Below are 26,740 nucleotides of genomic sequence, written 5' to 3'. Positions count from 1 at the left end.
AAAGTTGTTCTGTGTCCAAAATCCAAGAGGGTGCCATTCTACAACCCAACCTGCATTTTGTTCTTTAACAAATGAGATGCCGTGAAACGAAATAAAATAAAATAAAGCGCTTGAGGGTGGTCTCTCAATCTTGAAACACATCCCATATTCTAGACACTCTGAAAAGCTCATGGGCGTATACAGGCTTCCTCTGCTTTCGTTGTTGGCCTTTATGGGATTATGGAGTCACAGCTTTACACTGTTCCGGTCCTCTCCTCAGGCAGGACTTGTGCACCATCTCTTAAGTGTCTATTAAGTGTTCGTAAGTGTATTTAATGTCAACACCGTTGGTAGAAATCTCCTCTTTTAAACTGAGAAACTGTTCCAAATGCCTTGACATGCAACAGGAAATATGTCGTGTGTGTGTGTGTGTGTGTGTGTGTGTGTGTGTGTGATGGGATGGGCCCCGCCCTACGTGTTCCCATCCGGATCCCCAAAGCCTACAGACATGTTACCTGAGATGGACAAAAAAAAGTGAATGATCTTAAAATGGGGAGACGATCCTGTGCCATCCAGCAGGGCCCAAGGTAATCGTAGGAGTCCTTCGAGGAAGGAGGCAGGTGGTTAGAGTTAGAAAATGAGATCTGAAGATGCTTTATTGCCAGCTTTGAAGACGGAGGGGCCACGGGCCGAGGAATGCAGGCTGCCTCTAGAAACTAGGAAAGGCAAGGAAACAGATTCTGCCCCAGAGCTTCCAGAAGATGCACAGCCACCCTGACGTTAGCCCGCCGAAACCTCGTTTGGACTTCTGACCTCACGAACCGTAAGGTAATAAATTCTGTTGTTGGAAGTCAGTTTGTTGTAGGTCCTTGAGCAGCAACAGGAAACAAACACAGGGCGTCACATTCTTCCGATTAGGTTTTCCTCTCTGCCTTGGTTGTCTGAGAAAGTGCCTTTTACACCTCTACATCCAAGTTCCTCTTTTTTTTTCTTTAATTTTTATTTTTTAATGTTTATTTATTTTTGAGACAGAGAGAGACAGAGCACGAGCAGGGGAAGAGCAGAGAGAGAGGGACACGGAATCCGAAGCGGGCTCCAGGCTCTGAGCTGTCAGCACAGAGCCCGCCAGGGGGCTCAAACCCACAAACCGTGAGATCATGACCTGAGCCGAAGCCGGACACTCAACCGACTGAGCCACCCCAGCGCCCCCCAAGTTCCTCTTACAGAGCGTCCAAGGGTGAGGTCGTGTCCCAGGCTCTGCTTTTTTATTAACTCTTCACATCTCATTAGCACCTTGTAATACTGTATTATTCACCAAATTTTTCATATAAGAAAGCTAAGGCAGGGGCGCCCAGGTGGCTCAGTCAGTTAAGTGTCTGACTCTTGGTTGCAGCTCATGTCTCACGGATCATGGGTTTGAGGCCTGCGTGGGGCTCTGTGCTGACAGCCTGGAGCCTGCTTGAGGTTCTCTGTCTAACCTCTCTCCCTCCGCCCCTCTCCCACTCACTCTCTGCCTCTCTCAAAAAAAATAAATAAACTTAAAAAAAAACCCAGGGGCCCCTGGGCGGCTCAGTCGGTTGAACGTCCGACTTCGTCTCAGGTCATGATCTCATGGTTCGTGGGTTCCAGCCTCGAGTCGGGCTCTGTGCTGACAGCTTGGAGCCTGGAGCCTGCTTCGGATTCTGTGTCTCTCTCTCTCTCTGCCCCTCCCCTGCTTGTGCTCTGTCTCTCAAAAAACAAAGTAAAAACATTAAACAAACAAAACAAAACCAAAGCTAACTAAGGCAGAGAGAGGACACAGGACTGCTAGGCAGTAGGTCCAGAACTCGAACCCCGAGCCAAAATCCCTAGTGCTCCAAAAATGTTTGCCTTTGTACAAAGACAAGGTCACTGAATTCCTTCCTGATGTTGCATGTTATTTCTCTCACGTGCTAAGCGTCTTCTCTCATGGGAGAGTCGTTGGGTTTCTCAGATTTCGAATTAATGGGAAGACTATGAACATTAAAACCATCTGCTGAGCATCAGCCTAGCCCCCAAATACCAGCCCTTACACCTCGAGAGGATGCGTCACGTCAAATTTGCCACGAAGGGCCTGGAAATGTTGAGGGACAGAGCAGAGCAGAACCAGGCCAAGCCCTGCCGGTGTGGTTAGAGGGGCGTGTGCAGTGGGGGCTGGGGGAGTTTGTCCACTTGGGCCGTCTTAGGACAACTCAGCCTTTGGATCTGAGAATTCCAGGACCCGGAGAATTTCAAGAACGGGAGACAGGAGGGGTGCCTTGCTCTCACTGTGTCTTCTCAGACAAAATGAATTTTATGAGCTGAATAAAATAGCTAATGAGTGCGATCCGTCCAGAGGAAATAATTCGTATGGCCTAAAGTTTTGACAGTGGCCAAAAAGTCACTTTCCTACCAGAATCCAGATTGTATGGATGGTCGCCAGCATTGACGTGGCCCAATTTAAACCTACCAGGTGATGGGGACAGAGAATAAGCAAGACATTGGTAGGCAATTATTGAATACTCACTGCTGACTCAGCTCTGGACTGGGCCCCAGAGAGCATTACACTTGTCCCAGATCTTAAGGGATTTACACTAAATCATCACTGGATAAGGTTACCAAGATGGTGTGTGTGATGTTTGTAGAACAGCACGTCTGAAGAGGATTCTTGACTATGTGCTTATAGTTTGGAATTTATTTTATAGTTTTCCTGAATTGCAATCAAGTCATCAGGCACTTCTGTTTTCCTAATTGGCCCGTAACTCCTTGGATACGGAAGGTATCTGGCCGCTTGGCTGGAGATTTCTTCGTGCACACACGCACTCATCCGATGCTGTTTTCTCTCAGTGGGGAGACTTGGATGGGGCACAACAGTATAAATCTCAAACCCAGACAGCGAGACCATTTAATCACTTGCTCGGAAGTTTATTTTAAGTTATAGGTCCTCCCTGGTTAGTATCATAGATGAAGAAAAGAGAGAAAGAGACGGGGGAGGGAGAGAGGGAAGGAGGGAAAGAGAAAGAAAAAAAGGGGGGAAAAACATGGAGGAAAGACCAAATCTTGAGTCTCCTTGCGTATCTGTTTATATCACAGTCTGGTTATTGCCAGAGCGGTGGATGTCCACGAGGAAGAAAATGACGTACGAATCATAAAGGTGAATACCCAGGCTCTTGTCCTTGGCGTTTAGAGGACCATTCACTTTACAAAGTTACCGAGCATGACACAGATTGTGTTTGAGACAGGAACATGACCTCTATACTCAGATTGGCCTGCTAACCAGGACAATAAGGAATTTTTGCTTCACATGATCTCTGTGATTAAAAACCATTGGCTTCGTCTCCCAAGCCCAATTTTACATTATATTGTATAGTCTTCATAGCTGAACATTCAGACAGTTGTGTTTTCTGGTTGTTAAAAACTAGACACAGTTGAGAAAGTCCTGAAAAACAGAGAGAAATCTATTACTATTTAGTCTTTAGCCGTTTGAAATTTTCTCTTAAAAATTTTTTTTTAAGTTTATTTATTTTCAGAGAGAGAGAGAGAGAGAGAGAGCAGGGAGAGAGAGAATCCCAAGCAGGCTCCACACTGTTAGCGCAGAGCCCGATGAGGGGCTCAAACGCGCAAACCGTGGGATCACGACTTGAGTCGAAACCAAGGGTCGGAAGCTTAACGGACTGAGCCACTCAGGTGCCCCTGCCATTTGAAATCTTCTAACATTCAACAGTGCAATTTCTCAGAGATGAATATATGTGTATGCGTGTGCGTCCCACACGTCTAACATGCTAGACACAGTCACTGCACAGCTGGCCACAGCTGTAAAATAAAGCCATTTGTTCTGGGATTTTTCTCATGTATCGGTGGTCCAGAAATACCCGTGATATCCATCACAAATATTTCTATTATGGATTTAGTTAGAACCCTGGCTTGGAGGAGGGGAGCGGACAAACGAAAAGCCATGGAAGCTTATCCACTGACACTTGGGAACGAGAGCTTAAAGCCAGATTCCTGCCTCAACGACACTACCTGTCTTTGAGAAATGAGTGGGCCACCTGATCTCTCTCTCTCTCACCTGTCAAACGGGTCAGCAGGTAGAGAGCAGGGTCAGACAGACCCCTCAACTTGAACACTCCCTTTTCTCTCCCAAACTGCACCTATGACAGGGCGCTGCGGCAAAGGAACAGCCCGTAATCATTCGGCTACGTTACTCAGGGACACGTCGATAGGCCTAGCTGATGTCCCCAAGTGGTGGAGGCCATGCAGACCCCCAAGGTCCTCTGTGAAGAACGTGGGCCCGTCAACCCTGCCTGCGTGTCAATTCCTGCTCCCACGAATACCATGCTTGGGCTCCATTTATCAACATAGCGTGACTACCGTTAAATCATGGCGCGCTCTCTCTCTATTTATGAACAGTTGAAACAATACCTTTCTTCATTGCAGGCCTCCTTTGTGGGAGAATGTTTTAAAAGTCCCTACTTCTCGAGGCCGCTCCTCTCTGTGCTCGGCTCTATTAGGAAATGCCCTGGAATGCCAGTGAGACCGTGGGCTGGCTTCTTCTGCGGAATGTGTAGACGGGGCGTGCACCTGCCCCACTGCTCGAGCCCAGGGCATCCGGGCATCTCAGCAGTTACTCTGAAGGCCCCGGGTGTTTATCTCCCCTCAGGCAGCTGACCTGCCTCCCTTTTCTTGAGCAGAGCAGTGGAATTTGGTGGAAGAGACCCAGACCTCCGGCCACCCAGATTAGAGAGTTTTGTGCTGAGGTCCCTATATGGTTGTGTTAGCCTGAACGCCAGGCCCAAGTCTATCTTTGTTCCTTGTTTGGGAAGCAAAGGGGAGGGAAGCAGGCCAAGGGGCTATATAACCCTTCAGCGTTCAGCTTCCCTGAACACCACCCAGAGCGGAGAAGCCCAGCTGAGCGCTGTCAGGGTAAGTGGCTCGGACCCAGGGCTGTGACTTCCCCATCCCGGCGCCTTGACATTACTCAGTGCACTCAGACGTCATCTGCAGAGATTTACTTGGGCTTGTGCCCTCTGCAATTTCTGAATGAACATTGTAGTACTAAGATGATTGTAGCTTTTAGCTTCCCATTATATCTAATATTAAGAACAAAGTTAAGATGCGGTTTGGCGTGGGGGGAGGAGGAAAGGAAGACAGAACAGAATCTGTGTGTCCCCTGCACCATCTGTTTATACTACATCCACAGCCCAGGTCTGGCTGTGCTCTTTCAGAGATGCAACCTAGCAATTTCCAGTGAGTTACGCATTTATTTCTACTTAGGCACCAGGGATCCTAGTACTTTTTGTGGTTCGCTTTGGCGTGGGGATTTTTCATCGGATGGTATTTTCAGGGCCGCTGGAGGCGCCTGGAAATGCATTTGAGAAGTGAACAGAGTCTAGTGGCCTCGTCTTTGGTATTGGCTGTTTACGTGCTCGCATCAGGGTTCCTGTGGCTGCAGTTGGTAGTGTCTTCTGTAGCAAAGGCATGTCTGTGAACTTACACTCCAGGCTGTGCCTCGCACGCTCCACTGGTCATTTGCAGCAGGAAACAGGCTGTATCTTTCTCTGTGAATAAAGAGGGAGGGAGCGGCTGACAACTGCTTGTGTGTCAGCCTAAGGGACGTCTGGTTTGCATTTCTCTCTCCCCGCAGCGAGGCGGCAGTCCCCGGGCTGAACCTGGAAATCGGGGCTTGGCCGCTTCAGCCCGGACTAGAGTTTCCACACTGAGATATGCCTTCATTCTGTGATCCATGACTAAATATGGTTTGCATTTCAAGACGGATGAGCTGGGAACTGTAGTGTCCTTCCTCCCCCACTACCCTCCTCCCCCCCCCCCCCGCCTTCCCCACACTAACTACTCATTTTTGGCACAAGATGCAGGCAAAAGCAGTTGGAACAACCCCCCGACCAGGGTGCAGTTCCAAACGCAGACGCTCGTGTGTGTTTTACCTAATTAGGAAATGCTTTGCTCCAAACCCGGCTGCTCATTCAGGTCAGATAAAGCTTGGACACCACTGAGTCGGCTTCTTTCCGGGGACACAGAGACTTCTCCAATGACAGTGCTCATCCGAGAGATTAGAAAATCCCTCCTGGGCTTTTTTGTCTGTTTGTTTTGTTTTATACCAAATAAGAACACGTTTACTGACTTTTGAGATTTTTAAAATTTTCTGCATGTTTGCTGATGCTCTGGGGCAGCCTGCTTTTTCTGCAGTATATTCAAGCCCCAAGCCCTCCCGGCCAACAAAAGAGTTAGGGAAGGGGACGTGCGCTCCTGGTGACCGTCCTGTCACATTCTCAGAGCGTCCTATATCCAAGTATGTCGTCCTGTTTTCAGCTCTTTGGGTTTGGAAAGTCTGCTTAGTGCATCCACAGAGAGCCCGCCGCTGGTGCTGGCCGCCTCTGACACACGCCTCCGACTCTCACTTCTTGTCCTGTCTTGTCTCCTCTACGTATCTCACTTCTCCACTCCCCTCGTCCTTCCGTAGGACGGAAGCCAATCACAGGAATGCCGAGCGGTATCCAGCATCTGGAAAGGGCAGGGAGGGGTGGGGAAGGAAAGAGCAAGCCATTGGCAAGTCTTGTTTTCCGTTCTTAGGAGTGGAATCCACACGTCAAGGATCCCCATGCTACGCCTGGAGGCAGTGTGGAAAGAAAGCAAAAACTAGAAATAAAGAGGACGGGATAATGATCGTAGTGCTATCATGCTATCAATGATCATCCCTTTAAAACTAACATTTATGGGCGTCCGTAATGTGTTTGCCGCTACAAAGCATTTCAAATGCTTTTTAAAAATCTAACCCCCCATTGTAAGAGCTCTGTATAGCACATACTGATATTATTGCTGTTTTATAGGGAAGGAATCTGTGATTTAGAGATGTTAAATACCTTACTAGGTCGCAGCCTATAATCATCATACTCTGCCATCTCCGTGGTCCTAACTTTACCAGCTTTGGGATCTTGCATAAGTCACTTCAATGCCTTGAGTCTTGATTTCCTTGTTTGTCAATGGGAGAGAATAGTACCCGTCCTGGATTTTAAAACGCATCGCCTCAGTTGAGATTCATGCTTTTGCGAAGGGTTACACAGCATTCCGAAAGAAACAGCACTGATTTCATGGGAATGATCTGGCAGAGCTCCAGAACAAAAGCAAAAGTTGTTTTTTTTTTTTTTCTTCTTCTCCTACATCCCAGAAATTTCCTTTAAAGAATTGCATTTCATATCTGGGTCAGGGTGTGCAATGGGTTCACCAACTTAGAAGAATCTTCCTCAGCTTGAAATCCTAAGCTCTCAAAGTCGGGCAGACAACGGTGGGTGTCCCTCTTTTTATGGGATAATTCTGCTTGGAAAAATGGAAGGGAATCTGAATTGAAAGTCCAGGGGGTAGCCAAGGACATTTGGTCTCTGGTTCAACTCTGCCTCCAGTGCCCTGTGTGCCCTTGAGCAAAACACTTCCTCTGGGTTTTCTCATTAGTAGAAATGAGGGCATTGCATGCAAATGGTCTCTCTAATGGACCTGTTCTCCAAAGCTGCTGCTTTGCTCCCACTTTTCAGATTTTGTTATAGGCTTGGAGCTTAAGAGTTGGATATTCAAAATATTGAATACAAGCCCAATTTAGAAAATATTACAAAACCCAGGGTAGATCATTAAAAACACCTACAAAACCCACTGTCTCAAAATAATACTCATCAACATCTTGGCAAATACAATTGACCTGTTTTCAATGCATAAATGTACATTTTTAAATAGGATCATACAATGTTACTTTCTCTAATCTATTATTCTTACGTAGAATATACCTTTTCCCTATCTCTTAATTTATCTTTCCTAATGACAGCAAAATATTATACTATGGTATGTGTAACTTATTAGACTCTCCCTCGCTTGGATTTTAGGTTAGCTGTTATTTTTATTAATGGAGAATAACTATGGCCCCTAAAATTTCAAGCACCTTGTTAGAAAGTTTCAATTGTTTTTAATGTTTCTCCAAAGGTAAAATAAAAGTTCTCAGGACCAAAAGAGATTTTTCTTTTTTTTTAATGTTTATTTATTTTTGAGTGAGAGACAGAGTGTAAGTAGGGGAGGGGCAGAGAGAGAGGGGGACACAGAATCCGAAGCAGGCTCCAGGTTCTGAGCTGTCATCACAGAGCCTGATGTGGGGCTCAAACCCACAAACCATGAGATCATGACTTGAGCCGAAGTCAGACACTTAACCAACCCAGACGCCCGGAGATTTTTCTTTTAAACACCTTCCATTCAACATTTCCAAATATTCACATGCAGCCTGGCCCTCAAAACCTACCTTTTAAAGAAAATAGTTAAAAGTTATAACATATCTAGAAAAATGTGTTCGGGCCGATGCAGACAGCATATTCCAGAAACTTCTCTCCCACATGACACGTTAATCGGATCTTCCTGTCTGCGCTCTGCGGTTGTTCATTTATTCACCTGCTTGGTTATTCTTTAAAGTGCCCACGAGCACCTGTGATGTGCTGGCCACCGTGCTAGAGGTCAGTTGTATGAATGTGGAAGTCTGAGTTCTGGCGTCAGTCTGATTACGGTACGTTGAGATAAATGCTGTGTCGTATAAGGGTCAGTGGAGTGCGCTCCGGGAGTACAGAGAAGGACCCCACATCCCTTCTGGAAGGTGGGAGTGGTCAGTGAAATGACATGGCTGCTGGATGACAGCGGGGGCGGCTTCCTTCCTGTTCCCCTAGGACCCCGTGAAGCAGCTCCAGCCGAGATGTGCGAAGAAGAGGACAGCACTGCCCTCGTGTGTGACAACGGTTCTGGGCTCTGTAAGGCCGGCTTTGCTGGGGACGATGCTCCCCGTGCCGTTTTCCCATCCATTGTGGGGCGCCCCAGGCATCAGGTGAGCAATATTGTACTGCGATTATGTAACATGATGAATATCGCCACATCGACCATCGCGTGACAAGACACAAATGCATCCAGAGAACAACTGTATACCTTAAAACCACACGATGTCGCACACCAGATTTATTCAAGAAAAGGAAGGTTGGATTGCAGTAGAGCGAAACAGGGCCACACATCAGGCCCCTCTGTGACGGGGTGCCCATGATTACCCACAGTCTGTCTATTGCTTTCTGCCCAGAAATTATGTGACCTTGTTAAAAATACACCTCTGGTGATGGATGTGTAGGAGTAAGCGTGAATTTCACATATGATATAGACAGATTGTCTGGTGGGTGCCTATCAGATATAAAGTTCACCTATCAGATATAAGTTCACCTTTTTGTCTCATGATCATTATCATCATCAGAAATACTATGAGGTACCTAATAATGTGTACCTCAGCTACTCTTTGGAAAGAAACTAAATTAAAGGCCGAGGGCACTCACTCTCAAAGGTCTTGATGTTAGATGAAAGTGAGCGTTGTTACTGAAGGTAATTTTACATACTTTAGGTGTCAATGAAATATATGTAGACAGCCACATGTTAATTTTATAGAACATTACATATAAACAAAATATTGGGGGCAGCCATACGGTAAAAAACTGAGCCATATGGTAAAAAAAAAAACCTCTCAGTTTTAGAAATTCTTCACGTCAGAAATATAGCTGCTCGTTGACCCTATCTGACTGATATTCGTGGCTCTCAGTTTGGCATACGGTCGCAAGAATGAATAATAGCCCCTTCCACTGAATGAAACCTGAGATGTTTCTTTGTTGAACTGTATGCATGGAGATATTTTGCACAAGCCACTATTTATGGATCTCTAGCAGCCATGCTGTTCTGCAATTCTAAAACAATCACCCCAGTGCAATTTAAAATCCCAGTAATGAGAATTCCCTTTCTTTTGTTTTTGTTTTTGGGGAGTTTTTTGTTTTTTAAGCTTCTCTTTATTGCGTTAAAGGGCACTTGTTGGTATGAGCACTGGGTGTTATATGTAAGTGATGAATCATGGGACTCTATCCCCAAAACTAAGAGCACACCGTCCACACTGTATGTTAGCCAACTTGGCAATAAATTATATAAAAAAAAAAAAATACTTCTGCCTAGTTTAGGCAAATGTCTTACTGTTGATTGGTATGGATTTATCCATTAGAAACGAAGCACTGAGTGGTCATTTGTAGATATGATGCTTGTTCACATACTCTTGGGTGGGTGACAATTTTAATAGCTTAAGGGATTTATAAGAGCACAGTGCCATTTAACTAATATGTAAAATTTCATACATTCATTTAGCAAGTAATTGTTGAGTGACACATAAGTCCCTGGCAATTTGTTGTCGTGGTGAACAAGCCAACACATCTTCTGTCCTAATAGAGCTTGCTAAGAAATACGGCAGACAAAAAAAAACGCAACGTAAAGTTGCTTCCCCCACAGGGCCCTCTGCTATTTGGAGACTGCTTCGGGCCTGTTGCCAATCAACTGAGGGATGTTGCTTCAGAGCATAGTGACCCTAAGACAGAATGTCATGTTCCTGATACCAAAAGGGGAACTTTCTACCGCAATGACTTAACCCTTTGTGCCTGGATTGTCATCAGTCCACGAGTCCTGGGGGAGGCTGACTTGTGCTGTGTTGAATCTTTGCAGGGAGTAATGGTGGGCATGGGACAAAAGGACAGCTACGTGGGGGACGAAGCACAGAGCAAAAGAGGAATCCTGACCTTGAAGTACCCGATAGAACATGGCATCATCACCAACTGGGACGATATGGAAAAGGTATTGGAGGTTCTCTGTGCGCGGAGCCCTCAGGATGCCTGGTTTCTGTGGCTTCTTGTTCAAAGCATCTTGTTACTGTTGAAAAAAAAAATCCTGAAATACGTCTTTAAAAACACGCACACACAAATCTCTTGCCTAACAGGGTTTCTACACTAATCAGAGGGATACTGTTCTGTGGATTCGAACAGTAGCCATTTGCCAGTGGTGGGAATTAAGAGCCTGTTGCACTGGATTACCTTCCTAAGGCCAGCAGGTTGGGGAGGGGGTGGGCGGGGAGGGGGGAACAACACTCCCACTCCCGCCCCCCCACCGCTTACTGGAGGCAGGGAGGCAAGGACTCCCAGTGGAGGAGGGCTGGGTGAAGCCCCGCCCCGCCCATGCTCTTTTGAAAGCTTTTCATTAACTCACCCTGAAGGGAGTTAACTCATTTCATTAACTCACCCTTCACTCTAGAAGGGAGAGCCGTGACATTGCGGATTTGGGACATTCCTGAAAGTTCCCCAGCGCACTGAAGCGCAAGGAGCGGACAAACATTTTTCAATAAGTATTTGAGAAAGTGCCTCTCTGTGTTCTATGAAGAGGGTGCTTTAAAACCTCCCAGATTCATATAAAAGAGCTTCCGAGAAGAGTTAAATCCTAGGATTTTGATGTTTGGTATTAGGCATCATAGACACGCAAGCGATCGGAGAAAAAACAGAAAGACCAATGAGAACATGACACTAATTCTCTTAAGGTAGCAAAATATATTAGAACCACAATATCTGGACTTTTGTCAGCTCCCTACACACAGGCGCACACACAACTCACACATGCTCACACACATGCACATACAGGCACGCACACGCATACCCACGTGCACGCTCATTCACACACACTCACGCACGCTCACACAGACTCACAGACTCACACACACACACAGGCACACGCATGTACACACGCTCTCAGAAAGTGGTATTGCCAGAATTGATCAGCAATAATGCCGAAGCCTCTAGCTCTCTGTAAAAATTGCATTTCCTTAGGTTTGCTTAGTCTGAGAGGCTGGGTTTGGTTAAGGCTGCAGTTTGCGCTGAGAGACGCTATTAACGGCAGCAGGAAATGCTCTTAAGTGCTTCCCCGTGGAGCTGGCAGCATCTCAGACTGCAGGCAGAGCACTGGGATGAATATAGTCATCATTTCTAAAATCTGAATTTAAAGCGTCTTCTGGAGAGAGGCGAGGGGGGTGGGCAGAGAGGTTTGTGGACGGGGCCGGGGGGGATCAGCTGTATCGTCAGTGCTGTTCCAGAATAACCACAGTATATAATATGACTGGCGGGATTTCTTGAGCTCTCTGCCGTTTCTACTCCCCCAGAGGGGTATAACTTTCAAGCTCCCTAGTTCTTTTCTAGAAACCGCAAATTCAACACCGGAGAGACTGGGACAAGATCAATCTAGCTTTCGTCAATTTGTCAATTTTCACGAGCTGTTCCTGTTTTGTTTTCATTCTGGATGAATCTAATACTCCTGGTGCCAGGGGAGAATTTCCAGGCCTTTAGAAATCATTAATTTAGACTTCTTTGCAATGGTTTGTTCTCTTTGGCATCTGATGATTAAAGGGGATGCTCAACCATGAAGCAAACTCACGACCAGAGTACATCACACAAACACGCTATGAATAGGAGCAGGCTTTCTGGGAAGCACCTGAAGGTCAAGCACCTGACCACCAATGGGAGGTCCTGAGGGCACCACCGAAGGCAGGCTTCAGCCGGCCCTGGAGAGCAAGGAGGGGAGGGAGGAGGCGGGGAGACCTGTCCTCTTAGCATATATCGCAGAGGGAAATTTCCTGAAATGTATTAAAAAGGGCAACTAGATTTTTTTAGGTCAGCTTCATTCTCCCATTCCCACATTCACTCATTTGTCCTCTTGCTTGCTAAACTAAACCATTTTGCCGTGAATATTCACTAAAGTGGAAGGAGGAGGAAAGACACGGTTTGCGCCTGGCTGGCTCAGTCGGTAGAGCATGAGACGCCTCATCTCAGGGTTGTGAGTTCCAACTCCACATTGGGCACAGAGATTACTTTAAAAAAAGATATAGCTGAATAATAGGAATATTCATTCTGGGTCAGACCCTGGACTCAATAGTAACTGTAGGGCTCTTGCAAAGACATACTAGTTATTTTGATATTACCCATGGTGAGGTGAGCCGAGAAGGGTGAAAATTTGCCTAAGCTCACACAACCAAGAAATGGGGGATTTGAACCCGTTTTGACTTCAGATTCCGTGCTGTGAGCCACCATGCCATCCTGGCCCATAGTCCTGGGTTTGGGAGTTTACTCAGTCGCTTACGAGCTGTGAACCCTTGGGTAAGTTACGCACAATCTCTGGGCTGCGGTGCCCACGTCAGTAAAGTTGTGGACATCTGATGGGTGCTTGTAACATTCTGCTTGATCCTGGTTTCATTTAGCTCATTCCGGCCCCTCTCTGGGGTCTGCAGCCTTCCGTGACGTTGCATCATTGTGTTTCTCCTCCGTCCCCTGCTAGATATGGCACCACTCTTTCTACAATGAGCTTCGTGTCGCCCCCGAAGAGCATCCAACTCTGCTCACCGAGGCGCCCCTGAACCCCAAGGCCAACCGGGAGAAAATGACCCAGGTGAGCATCCACTCCAGGATCCAGCATTTGGGGTTAGGGGACAGTCCTGTTGGAAAGGGGCGGGGCAGGACAGCAGAGAGATAGTGCGCCCAGCGGCCCCCTCACAGACCAACAGCTTTCCAGGGACTCCGGGGAGGCCAGAGACAGTAGCGTGGCCGTGGTAACTCACATCCTTACTGCAGAAACTGCCCCGTGACTCCAAAAGCAATAGGAAATGAAAATATTTCATTGTCAAAGGTGTTACGTTAGCTTAAAAACTTCCAAGGAGAAATCGTTTCAAAGTACGGCAGGAAGTTGGTTCTTAGGTCAGAGAGAGGTTTGCAAACTGGATCTGTCACTCATCAGCTATGTGAGTTTAATGAAGCCACTTCATTTCTTTGAGTTTTAGTTTCCTTGTCCATCTATACGTGGGGAATAATATTAGTGTTATCACTTTTCAGAGGGCTGACGTGAAGATCAACGAGGCAAAATGTTAAATGTGTTTCATGGTGCCTCATATAGTAAACATTCAACAAAGAATAGTTCATTTATTTATTTTTTTTAATTTGTTTTTGAGAGAGAAAGAGACAGAGTGTGAGCAGGGAGGGGCAAAGAGAGGGAGACACAGAATCCAAAGCAGGCTCCAGGCTCTGAGCTGTCAGCACAGAGCCCGATGCGGGGCTTGAACTTGTGAGCCACGAGATCATGACCTGAGCCGAAGTCGGATGCTTCACCGAATGGTTTTTATTGGCACTCTTGTGACTAGGCTGAAACTCAAAGACCTTATAGCAGGAGACCATCCATTCCACCAGCCAGACAAGGTTTCCAGTTTGGATGAGCTATCGAATAAAAAATCTGATGTCAATTTAACACTTGTTATAGTTAAGCTCTGGGTTAAGAATTTTACATGCATGGTCTCTTTAAATCTTAGCAATGCGAAGCATGTTATATTATATAAATGACTATATAATTATATATCTGATTATATAAATGAATCGTTCAAGGATCCAATACATAAGACTGTCCCAAGGTCACACAGCTAGACGTGCCAGAGCCTGGAACTGACCTAGGATCTTTTGGCCTTGGAGAACAATCCATAGACATCATAGAAATACTGTATGGCTTCTTCCCCAGAAGGGCTCTTGCTCATTACCCCAACACATGCATGGTCATTCTCTCCAGGGGACATCTGTGTGCCTGGGAGTCACTCCGTGAGGCAAGCGATGTCATTTCTGATGGGCGTGATCGTCCTTGTGAATGGTGCGGAGGCAGAAAAATATTGGGGAAGCATGGCTCTCTAGCAAACCATGTCAGACATTCTGGGGGATGGCCCAGGGGGGGCTTCGCCGATGGAGAAATGGAGGCCCGTGGGCACGTTTGTGGGCACACACTTCTCATGAGTGACCTGGAGGGGCTCCCATTCTGATCTTGTCCCCACACCCCATGAGGTGAGGCCCTGCCATTCACACGTGGTCCTCTGCTATCAGTGGGCAGATCTTGTCTTCCAGGAATCAAGGTCTCGACCACAGCAGCCGAAGTGGCCTCCGAGTCTAGGGCTGGCATTGACCTCAGCAGCTCCCTGGAAAGTGGAAGAGGTTAAAAGGAACTTCAGACAAATCACAGAACTGGGCTAATCCAAACCCATCTGAGCTTCTGGTTTAAAAGGTCTTCTCCTGTAGACTAGAGACGTCAAGACCGGAATGCTGTCTTTCCTTGGTCTTTTGGCTTTGATATCATGCGTGCGTCCTCGACTGCCCACACTCAAGCTCCCCTAGACCAAACTCCTCCGTTCACAGTTGAGACACCGGGAAGGAAGGCCACAGAAGGCAGCTGTTAGCCTGGCGAGCCCTCCTGGGTCACACTGGAGCCAGGGCCAAGGCCAGAGCCCGCACAGCCCCTGCCAGTCACATGTGCACCGCCCCCCTGCCCCGGTCTCCTCTGCCCAGAGCCAGGCGGGCCCATCTGGATTCTGAGCCCACCCGCAAGAGGTGCTCCCCTGAACATTCTTGCTGAGACTGGAGACATCACTAACTTAAGCTCTTTCGGTTGCTTTGCAGATCATGTTTGAGACGTTCAATGTCCCGGCCATGTATGTGGCTATTCAGGCGGTGCTGTCCCTCTACGCCTCTGGACGTACGACCGGTAGGTGGACGCGGTATCGGGAGCCCCGACTGGAAGCACCATCCGTTGTGGGCTTTGATGGTTATCAACATGGGGTTTGGATGGCCTGGGGTGGGGGGTAGTTAGAACTGACAGGGCCAATCCCAGCCCTGAAAGGTCTTCTTTCCACCTTTAAAAACAAGCCCTGGAGGGGTGCCTGGGTGGCTCAGTTGGTTGAGTGGCTGGCTCTCGATTTCGGCTCAGGTCATGATCTCACGGTTGGTGAGATCGAGCCCCAAGTCAGGTTCCGTGCGGAAAGCGTGGAGCCTGCTTGGGATTCTCTCTCTGTCTCCTCTCTCCGCCTCTGCTCGCGCTCTCTCTCAAAATAAATAGGGGTGCCCGGCTGGCTAAGTCGGGAAGTGCCCCACTTCGACTCAGGTCATGATCTCATGGTCCGTGGGTTTGAGCCTCACGTCGGACTCTGTGCTGACAGCTCAGACCCTGGAGCCTGCTTCGGATTCTGCGTCTCTCTCTCTGCCCCTCCCCTGCTTGTGCTCTATCTCTGTCTCTCAAAACTGAATAAATGTTCAATAAACAAACAAATAAGTAAATAAGCTTAAAAGAAATAATGAAAATAAGCCCTCAAGCTCCTATTTCCAGCAGGACTTTTTCTCTCTTCCTGTTCTTTCTTTATGTTCCCCAAGCCTGTCCTGCCTCGCCTATCCTACCACATGCTTTCTCTCTTGTTCAAGTCAGAGGCTCAGAAACTCCCCTTCTCCTGGGCCAGCCAGGGACCACACACCAGGGGCCGTGGTGACTTTTGTCGTGCGATTTGTCCCCCAGGCATTGTGCTGGACTCGGGAGACGGGGTCACCCACAACGTGCCCATCTACGAGGGCTACGCCCTGCCCCACGCCATCATGCGTCTGGACCTGGCCGGCCGCGACCTCACCGACTACCTCATGAAGATCCTGACCGAGCGCGGCTACTCCTTCGTGACCACTGGTGAGTGAGGCCCGTGGGAGTGAGGGGCGGGGGTGCGGGGGCCGCGTCTTCTTCACGGGAACCTCGAGGACCCTGGCCACCATCCAGGGACATGACGCGAGGGGACCGTGCAGCTGGCAAGGCCTGCCTCGGACGCTCAGAGCAAAGCACGGCCTTCTTTCTTGAGAAGAATGGTGAGAACCTCCAGCGTAAGCTCGTCAGGGGCCTGTTACTTGGACACTTTTTAACCTCCTCTGTTCACAAATGGGGAGCTGAGAGTGCAGAGATGGAACGCAATGAATGTGGCACACTGGTTGGCGGGCTTGGTGACATCTAGGTAGGGCGTGGGTCCCAGTTCTGCCACGCACTAGTGGGGGTGACCCAACTCACCAACCTGCGGCCTCCTCATCCGTGAATGAGGTTTCACCCCCGACGTGATTGCCGGATTAAGTGATACTGACACTGAGTAATTCAGTGTTTGCAAGTCAGTAATTCAGTGATTGTTAGCTGGCATGAAGGCCAACCTGGCAGGAAGCTATCCATGTGTCTTTGGCCTCTGTGTCGGTGGCCCCCAGTGCGAACTTACAAGGCAGAGTCCCACGCTGCTAGACATGTTGGGATGTCCTCCACTAACCGCCTTCCCTCCACCCGTCAGCCCTAACCGCCTTCCCTCCACTCATCGGTCAGGTACTGTCCAAATATCTCAGTTTCTGGACATGCCTCAGGTTTATTATAGACTCTGAGCTTGAGCCCCGTGGATGTTCAGGCTTCCTTCTGGGGTAGGGAGGTGAATTAATTCCTACATTCCTCTTCTCCCCGCAAAGAACCCCAGAATATCTCCCAAAGGTTCCAGGGGCCTGGATGGAACCCATAGCTTAGAAGTTCCAAGTGTAGGAATCTGGAAGGGACTGGCCGCCCGCTTCCTCCACCCCTCCTTCAATATGCATCACTGAGCCTTCTGGTCTAGGACTGGTCCTGAGCCAGGGCCTGCCTCCTTCTGGAAGGTAATGGATACACCAGTGGTGTAGCTACTGGGCCAAGCACCGTGGATCTGTGGAGCTTTTTGAAAACCGCGGGGCCCCAAAGCATAAGATTTCAGCATAAGACTTCCTGGTCAACCGAAAATCCAATATGACAAACTAGTATAAAACACTTATAACAGAGAGTGAACCGTTGCTCCCGAAAGAAAGAAAACATAAGGTACAGAAGGCTGCCCTCCTGTGCGCCTTTCCCTGGCTGGCTCCTTTCACTCCTGCCCTGCATTTCCCAGACAATCTTTTCCACGAGCCCACCATTCTGCCAGGGACAGAGTGGTTCCCTCAGGGACTCTCTATAGTTTCATTACCATTGCAGATGTGGGGCTCTAGAATGGTGAACTTACACCCCGTGAACCCACACCGTGGGAGAGACTGATGTGAGGCAGGTGGGTTTTTAGCACAGGTACAAACCCTCGTGTCTGTATCTTGGCAGCCGAGCGTGAGATTGTCCGGGACATCAAGGAGAAGCTGTGCTATGTAGCTCTAGACTTTGAAAATGAGATGGCCACAGCCGCGTCCTCCTCCTCCCTTGAGAAGAGCTACGAGCTGCCCGACGGGCAGGTGATCACCATCGGGAACGAGCGCTTCCGCTGCCCGGAGACCCTGTTCCAGCCGTCCTTCATCGGTGGGTCCCAGCATCCCGTCCCCGGGAAGGGGAAGGCACCCTAGCCCCTTGCATCCCCCTAGCCCCTGGCCATCAGCATCCTTCTACATGGGGGGGGGGGACGACATGTGACAGGGGCCACAGGACCAAATGCATTTCTAAACCAGGGCAAGGGAAAGAGTGTCACAGTTTTAGAGAGAGAAGGAGGCCAGGAAAGGAGTGTTTTTTCCTTATTTATTTTGAGAGAGAGACAGGAAGAGAAAGTGCAAGCAGGGGAGGGGCAGAGAGAGGGAGAGAGAGAATCCCAAGCAGGCTGTGCTGTCAGTGCAGAGCCCAACGCAGGGCTTGAACTCATGCACCGTGAGATCATGACCTGAGCTGAAACCAAAAGTCAGACACTCAACTGACTGAGCCACGCAGGTGCCCCAGGAATTTTCTTTCTAAGCAAACACTGTCCGTGTGTCTGGAGAATGGTGAACAAATCAGATCTTGCCTGTGCCGAGGACACAGTGGAGCCATGGACAGAGGGGGAGGATAACACTGAATGCTGGGACTGTGGGAGGAGTGGGGCGGGAGAGAGAAAAATGGAAGAACCTGTTCCCACATGAGCACTGACCTCGGACAAAGGTGAGCCTTGTTGTTCACAGAGGGTGGGCTCTGGGAGGGGGGAGCCCGGGCTCAGTCTCAGTTCTACTTTCATGATCTTGGGAAGGAAGGCCACTTAACGTCCCCAAGCCTCTGTGTCTTCATGTGTAGAATGAGGATTGTGGGGCCCCTGGGTGGCTCAGTCAATTAAACGTAGGACTCTTGATTTCCGCTCGGGTCATGATCTCACGGTTCTTGGGTTTAAGCCCCGCGTCCGGCTCTGTGCCGACAGCTCGAAGCCTGCTTCAGATCCTCTGTCCCCCTCTCTCTGGCCCTCCCCCCTCTCAAAAATGAAGAAACATAAAAAAAGAAGAGAAAGGAGCCTTGTCCAAGTCGGATGAAGCACCTCCCCGGGGAGTCAGTGCCCTGAGCTACGGCAGGGGCGCTGGCTCTGCACGGGACCCTCCGTGGGGGGCCTGAAGGCTCTGCCCTTCCTTGCACCCCACCTAGAAGTGAGTCTGTTAAAGATCAGCGATGTGATGTTGTAACCCTCCGCCCCTACGGTGCCCCATCAGGGCCTCCTCGCTAGATCAGACATGGGAGCACAGGGAGCATTACCAGAGCCTTCTGGTCGCTCGGATGGGCGGTTCTTACACTGTGGTTCCTGCCGAGCTTCAGCCCACTGTGAGACCCCCCCCCCCCCGCCAGAGGCTCACACAGGTCTTCTGCATCCGACCTGGGTGTCGCCCACCACCCGAGGGTCATGGCTTGTGTCTCCTTTGCAGGGATGGAGTCTGCCGGCATCCACGAAACCACCTACAACAGCATCATGAAGTGCGACATTGACATCAGGAAGGACCTGTATGCCAACAACGTCCTCTCCGGGGGCACCACCATGTACCCGGGCATCGCCGACCGCATGCAGAAGGAGATCACCGCCCTGGCGCCCAGCACCATGAAGATCAAGGTACCGTTCGGGGTCAGATGCTACGGTTCTGCTGCTGGAGGTACCAACCCTGTCACCAGACGTGACGGGCTCTTCAGAGCAACACGTGTTACTTACGTGTGCTCATGGGTTCCAGGACTAGGTGGTGGGTCCACGTCCACACGTTCCACTCTTTATTTTTATTATTATTGATGTTTATTTTACTTTGAGAGACACAGAGAGAGAGCATGAGCAAGGGAGAGGCAGAGAGAGAGAGAGAGAGAGGAGAGAGAGCGCGCATCCCAAGCGGGCTTTGTGCTGTCCCTGCAGAGCCTGACGTGCAGAGCCATCTCACAAACCATGAGATCAGGACCTGAGCAGAAATCAAGGGTTGGACACTTAGCCAATGGAGCCACCCAGCCGCCCCCACAAATTCCACTCTTTATTGGCTATAAGTCAGTCCAGTTCATAAGAGAAGCTAAGTTATTCTATACAAAATTTAATCTACAATTATCTTGTCTATCAGCTACTTTCAGGTAAAGGTCACCAAAGCTCCCGTGCGTGCGTATCCCTTTATTTGTTTTATGGAGATATAACTCACGTATAACATTGGATTCGTTTCAGGTGTACAACCTAATTCAGTATTTGTATATATTGTGAAGCGATCACCATAAGTCTAGACGATTTCCGTCATTGCTCTTAAAAATACACGCGTGTCGTTTCTCCCCATCACAAAAATAGTGCATCCACGTCTCACCGAGACATTTAAAAAAAGTCAGAGGAGCCACACATATTTCTGAAGAGGCTGAAAAGCCGTGGGTTCAATAGCATCCGCTCCTCCTTCCACTACTAAAAGTGATCACCTGTCGGTGGCCGGGATTAGAGTTGGGTCGTCATCTCTGTCTGGGGCGCCTTTTGATCCGGGCGCTCAGAAGCGCAGAATCACTCCAGGATGAGCCAGCTCAGTCCCCGAGCCACCAAAGGCCCTTCTATTGTGTTCCGAGTCCCAGCGAAGCGAACTCAGAGATTAAACAGACACCGTTCTTTGGAGGCGAACTTACATGTGCCCGGTGATTCCCGAAAGCTGTTATCGCTCTCTGAAATCAGAAGGCCCTGCTGGGACTCTCTGACCCCTGTCACAGGGAGCGGGGGAAAGGGCATTCCACGTGCAGATCACACACACGAGAAGTGTTCGGGCACCTTCTCTGTGATTTGCACTCCCTTCTCTTTCTCGGGAAGAGGGTCTGCAGATCACGTACAGAGTTCCAGACCAGAGCTCTCGGCCTGCGTCCCGGGCTCTGAAAGACTGCATGGTGACAGGAGAGACAGGTTCCTGAGGTTGGTGTTTCTTGGATGCTCCTCTGATCGGCTGTCTCCCCCCCCCCCCCAACCCCACCCCACCCTGGAGGGAGAGACAGGAAACCAGCTCCGGGCTCACGGACAAAGCCAGCCTAGGTGGGGGTGCGTTACAGCAGCCGCAGCCGGAGCTGGCTGGCTCCTGCTCCTCCAGACTCAGCTTCTGGAATAAAATGAATATGGAACTCTGGGCTCCGGTGCGGTGAGAGAACACCGTTAAAAACCTGGGGCAGTAAAGGTTACGACATTAGGCGAAACTAAACCCTGCACTGGCTTTAACCACTTTTCCGTAAATCTAAAATTACCCCCGACTGGCAAAGTTACTTCTAAGATGAAACGAAACGAAACAAACAGACAGACAGACAAAAAACCACCTGGGAGAGGTCCGGGCTTGAATACTGGGTCTGACAGGCAGACAGCCAGTGGGACCTACGCCTGTGCTCCAACGTCTCTCGGGGCCACCTGGCTGGCTTAGTCGGTAGAGCACGTGGCTCTTGATCTTGGGGTTGTGAGTTTGAGCTCCCCATCGGGCGTGGAGTCTGCTTAAAGACGACAACAACAGCAGCAGCAACAACTCTCTCAGCCTCAGTTTCCCCACGTGTGGCAGGGCACTACTCAATACTCCTTAAAGTGGTTATGAGAATAATTCATGTAAAACGTTGAGCATAGTGGGCACGTGGTAAGTACGCAGTGAAAAGCAGCTACTTGTATTCAAAAATAAATGTTCAAACGGAGCTTGGGGGATAAACAGAAATGAAACCTTTCCCCCAGGGTTTCAGAAATACCTTGTCTTTTTTGCCCAAATGTCCACCTTTGTTTCTACCCAAGAATCTAAGTCTGGAGTGGATTTGGGACTGGCTTAACTGTAGCTATCTGTGTTTTGGGCGATAGCAGGTGGAGGGGACCCCTGGACCCCGATTCACTGCTCTCTGCGTCCAAACCATTCATTTAAGAAACGTTAGCATGGGGGCGCCTGGGTGGCGCAGTCGGTTAGGCGTCCGACTTCAGCCAGGTCACGATCTCGCGGTCCGTGAGTTCGAGCCCCGCGTCGGGCTCTGGGCTGATGGCTCGGAGCCTGGAGCCTGTTTCCGATTCTGTGTCTCCCTCTCTCTCTGCCCCTCCCCCGTTCATGCTCTCTCTCTGTCCCAAAAATAAAGAAAAAAAAAAAGAAAAAAAAAAAAAAGAAACGTGAGCATGGCCTGCGTGTCAGGCCCGTGCAGCGGGAAAGCCAGTCAGGGCAGCTCAACTGGGAGCCACCCCCAGGGAAGTGGTCATCCATCCGGGGGACCCCACGGTCTCAGTAGACATAATCAGGTGGAGCAAGACTTGTCTCGTAAGTTCTGGCACAATCAAAGCTTCTCGTTGAGGATGCTGGTGTCGTGCTGAGTTCTGAGACACAGCGTCTGAGACGTCATCAGTGTTCTTGAGCGGAGGCCGTGCAGGATTTGGGGCCCACATTTAGTTTCTCATTTCATAGACCAACCCCCTTAGAGTTGTTACAGGTGCTTTGGAATAGATTGTGTAAAAGAAACCAGAGGAACAAATGCGCTCATTGGAGAGTCTCTAACTTCACAGCCTAGTCACATCCCTTGGGTTGGGGTTGGGGTTGGGGTTGGGGTTAGGCATCTGACACCCAAGACTGTCCCTGGAACCTGAGCTGTGTGGACCATGGTGGCATGGTCCTACCCTAATTCGCTAACAGTCCTTCTTTCTCCTCCCGGCCAACAGATCATTGCCCCTCCGGAGCGCAAATACTCTGTCTGGATCGGGGGCTCCATCCTGGCCTCTCTGTCCACCTTCCAGCAGATGTGGATCAGCAAACAGGAATACGACGAGGCCGGGCCATCCATTGTCCACCGCAAATGCTTCTAAAACACTTCCTTGCTCTCTTGTCTGTCTCTGGCACACAACTGTGAATGTTTTGTGGAGTAACGCCTTCGATTCTTTTCCAAATCATTCCTAGCCAAAGCTCTGACTTGTTACCTACGTGTTTTTTAATAAATCTGAAATATGTTACTGGTAACCTGCGGCCTTGGCCTCTGCCCCTCTCAGGTTTCTGTAGGGGGACCTTACCCGTTACATCGTGGCTCCCTCTGGTGGCACATCCCGGGACATGACAGGGCTGTGGACGTGCTTCCCAGGAAAAGGTACACTCACACTAACCTGGGAAGTTCCAACTAAATGCTCGAAGTGGAAAGAATTTGAGAATACACAGGTACATGGAAACATGGATGAAAGTGTATCAATAGGATAACCCACAGTGACTTCACAACCTGCCGGGCCATTATATCACTTTGCTGTCTTATGACCTCAGTACCGGTAGCCTTATATGCGAATACAGAATAGTAACTTCGTGTATTACACACGCACAGATGTCTGATTATAATATATATTAAACACATACGAAACATAATAAATATACAGATTTTCCTTGACCTACAACAAGGTTACAGCCCAACAAATTCAACCCGAGTTGAAAACATCGTAAGTTGAAATGCTTTTTCCGTACTTAAAGCTACCGAACGTTGGAAATTACCCCAGGTGACCTTAAACGTGCTTAGAACACTTACAGTAACCTCCAGTTGGGCAGGATCATCTACCACAAAGCCTATTTCATATATTAAAAAGGTGTTGGGTGTCTCATATAATTTATGAAGTACTATAAAGTGAAAGACAGGATATGGGTACAGAGTGGCGGGAAGGGGTCTGTCGTTGACCCCATGAGCTGTATTCTCTGCTCCCGCCCAGCCTCGGGAGAGAGGGAACCACACAGAGCACTAGCCCCAGGGAAAGATCGAAATTCAAAGTACAGTTTCTACTGAATGCCTTTTGCTTTCACACCATCCTCAAGTCGAACCATTGTGAGCTGGGACCATCCGTATGTTAGAAGAAAGTGTGACTTTTAAGTCTTTCAGAGGAAACCGATTTTTTTTCAAAAACAAGAAACAGCGCTCTAAACGCTCATTACACAACTGGATCATCGGTTCCCCTCCCCTCGATCAATATCTGTGCCTGAAAAGGAGGCTCTGGATCTATTCACACGAGAAGGGAGGGGGCGTTAGCAATACCAGCCGAGGACCACTGTGTCCGTCATCATACAGGGGATTTTATAAATATCCTCCCTCGTGTGTTCTTCAGAACGATGTGGGCACAATCTTGTGATCGCGTCCATTTCACAGATGAAGAAACAGACGTTCCCTTAACATCATCATTAGGAAGAGCTGCCAACTTCGACTTCTCTTTTACCGATTTGGCCTGGGAGGTGCCAAGGTGCACAGAGACATCTTCCCTACCCGTAAGGCCCTTCCTCTCAAGTGCTTTTCTGCCCAGGCTGCTTGGCGTCCTCGGCGGATAATCCAGCTGGGGGCCGCTCGTCCTGTGTGTGAAAGTCCGAGTGGGATCAGTCACCACTGGTGGTCCTTCGAGTGAGGGGTCTCTGTCCATCGCGGCATCTTACCGCAGAGATTTACGCACGATTTGATATCTGTTTGGCCCAGAAAGTCCACGCTTCTCTGGCCCTGTCGCTTGAACTAATGAAGACGAATAGCACAAATAAAAAGAGCTGACGTGTGCTGGGAACTGTCCTGAGCAGATTCTATACCAAACCTTTACACTAGGACCTCATTTTATCCCACAAGAGCCCTGTGCACTTGGTATTCCTCCTGCCCTTTAACAGATGAAGCAACTGAAGCTGTGAGTGGTCCTGCCCCTGGCAGAGGGGCAACTTGACCTTGGTTCCAAGCCCGGTTCTTAGCTACTAGGCTGCTGTGTCTCAAGGAGTAGGCCATACAGGTCAACGTCATCGGGGGCTCCTTTTAAACGGGCACATTCTTGGGTCATAACCAAAGCGTACTGAGCTAGAATCTCTGGATCCGAGGCTAGGGGCTTGAGTTTTCGTCCGATTTCTCTGGTGAGAGGCCCCCGGGGGGCTCAGTCGGTTGAGCATCTAAATCTTGATTTCAACTCAGGTCATGATCTCACCGTCGTGGGTTTGAGCCCCACATCAGGCTCCGCGCTGACAGTGTGGAGCCTGCTTGGGATTCCCTCTCTCTCTTTCTCTGCCTTTCCCAGTTTCTCTCTCTTTCTCTCTCAAAATATTTAAAAAAGATTTCTCTGATGCCTCTTTTGCACAGCAAAATTTGAGAAGCACTGTAACATGCTGTGACGGAAGGAAATTTCCCAGTTGCAGGATTACACTTACCAGGCAAGGGCGCTCCCTACGTCCTACACTTGAACTTAGGCATTAGTGCAGACACCCTGCAGCCAGATCGCTTTGGTAACTGAGGCAGAAATCACCAACTGTTCCCGTCATCACTGCAGAGTTTACATAAAGTAAAACAAATCCCCGCACTGTCCTACTCGTATCCACCACCAGAGGACGCGGGCTCTCTGGTCAGCGAATGAGGGCTTGGAATAGTCCCAGGATCTGAAGGAGCCATGGCCAGAGGGCGCGACCAGGAGAGCCAGAACCACTCACTAAATGAGCCTAAGTGAGTCGCCCCTTCCTTGTGAGCACCCAGCTTCAGTGTCTCCGCACCGTGCACAGTCCTAGAGCAACACCTCCTCCCCTTGATTCCATAAGATGCCCCGTGATTCGAAGGGCTGGACAGAGTCTCGTGGATGAGCCCGAGATGAATCTCGAGGAGATAAAACCAGCAACATAAGTCTTTGTCGTCAGCGTGGCATCATTCCTGCAGCCAGGCTGAGCTCGAGGCTCTCCAGTAGGATTTCGGACACAGAACGGCCTGGAGAAGAGTTCCTGACTGCGGTGAGGGAGGAGGCTGTCTGAGCCAATGCACACAGCTCCACCAGGAGCCATGGCTGCGACTAAGCCTATTCAAAAAGATTTGGAGGGAAAAAAAGAGATGGAGAAGAGGAGGTGGAGGAGGAGGAGGAGGAGGAGGAGGGCAGCCCTAGGTGTGGCTGTTCCTCATCAGCTCACGAAAACCAGAGTGCAAGCACTGTTCATCCCTGGGAGACCCAGGTTAACTCAGGTACCGTCTCCAGAGCACCTGCTGTCAGCGAGGCCCGGGGCAGGTGCGAGCGCCATGAAGACAAGAGGCAAGGTTCTGCCCGCATGGAACTTTCGGTCTACGAGGAAGATGGACGTTGAACAGGTGGCTGGGTGCCCTGTGAGGATTACAAAAGTGGACACGTGCATGTGGGGTATCTTACAGCCAGGGGCTCAGGGGAGGCCTCCCTGGGGAGGTAATGCTTGAGAGAAGGCGTAAAGAATAAGCGTTAACTGGGAAAAAAGGGTGGGGGAGGGAGGGGTGTTGAGGCTCGGGAAGGGGAAGTGGGGTGTCCGTGGCGTGGGTCCCCGGCAGAGGCCCAGAGAAGGGACAGTGTGCACCTGTGTGGAACAGAAAAGAGATCTCCCAAGAACTGAACCACGCACACACTCTAGAAGTTTGACTACGACCTGATTGTAATTTTCCAAAGCAGAGTTCACCACATTTTGCCCGTGAAATGTCTGGCCCGAAGTCAGACAGCAATTGTAAGAAATGAAGACCATTTTGAGTGAGAAAGTTGGTATCTGATTCATTTGCCATTCACAACCACCTCATCTGGAGGGGTAAATTCTTCTTCTCCTTTCCAGAAATGCACCTCGGAAATGAACACCCCAGCACTGTCACCTCTCTAATTTGTTTCCGATGGTGACAGCCATTCTAGAATGTTCTTGTGATAACTTCATGGCCCCTTTGAAGACCGAAGGGAATACGAATGATTACAGCTTGCCTGGTTGCCTTTGTGACATAGGCTACCTTTAAGCAAAACTGATGACGACAGAGGCTCTTACGTAGCGTAGTTAAGGGCAGTTTTTCGGAAGCCTGAAGTTCAGAAATCCTCAAGCAGATTTCCCATCCTTGGAGAAAAATATAGGGC

At 49.2% G+C, this 26,740-nt stretch overlaps 1 protein-coding gene across 1 annotated transcript; it reads left to right on the top strand.

Moving 5' to 3' along the window:
- The first annotated feature begins 4,814 nt into the window (after window positions 1-4,814).
- Window positions 4,815-22,877, top strand: ACTA2 (actin alpha 2, smooth muscle). The gene is made up of 9 exons (XM_007079268.3): window positions 4,815-4,899; window positions 8,685-8,839; window positions 10,528-10,656; window positions 13,174-13,284; window positions 15,321-15,405; window positions 16,207-16,368; window positions 17,818-18,009; window positions 19,359-19,540; window positions 22,583-22,877. The coding sequence occupies exons 2-9, from the start codon at window positions 8,711-8,713 to the stop codon at window positions 22,724-22,726; spliced, it is 1,134 nt and encodes a 377-aa protein (XP_007079330.1). The 5' UTR covers window positions 4,815-4,899; window positions 8,685-8,710; the 3' UTR covers window positions 22,727-22,877.
- Window positions 22,878-26,740: the final 3,863 nt, after the last annotated feature.

This window comes from Panthera tigris, chromosome D2 (genome assembly GCF_018350195.1).
Source record: "Panthera tigris isolate Pti1 chromosome D2, P.tigris_Pti1_mat1.1, whole genome shotgun sequence".
NCBI classification, from domain to species: Eukaryota; Metazoa; Chordata; class Mammalia; order Carnivora; family Felidae; genus Panthera; species Panthera tigris.
Note: the sequence above shows the minus strand (reverse complement) of the source record. Positions and strands in the feature narration are given on the sequence as shown.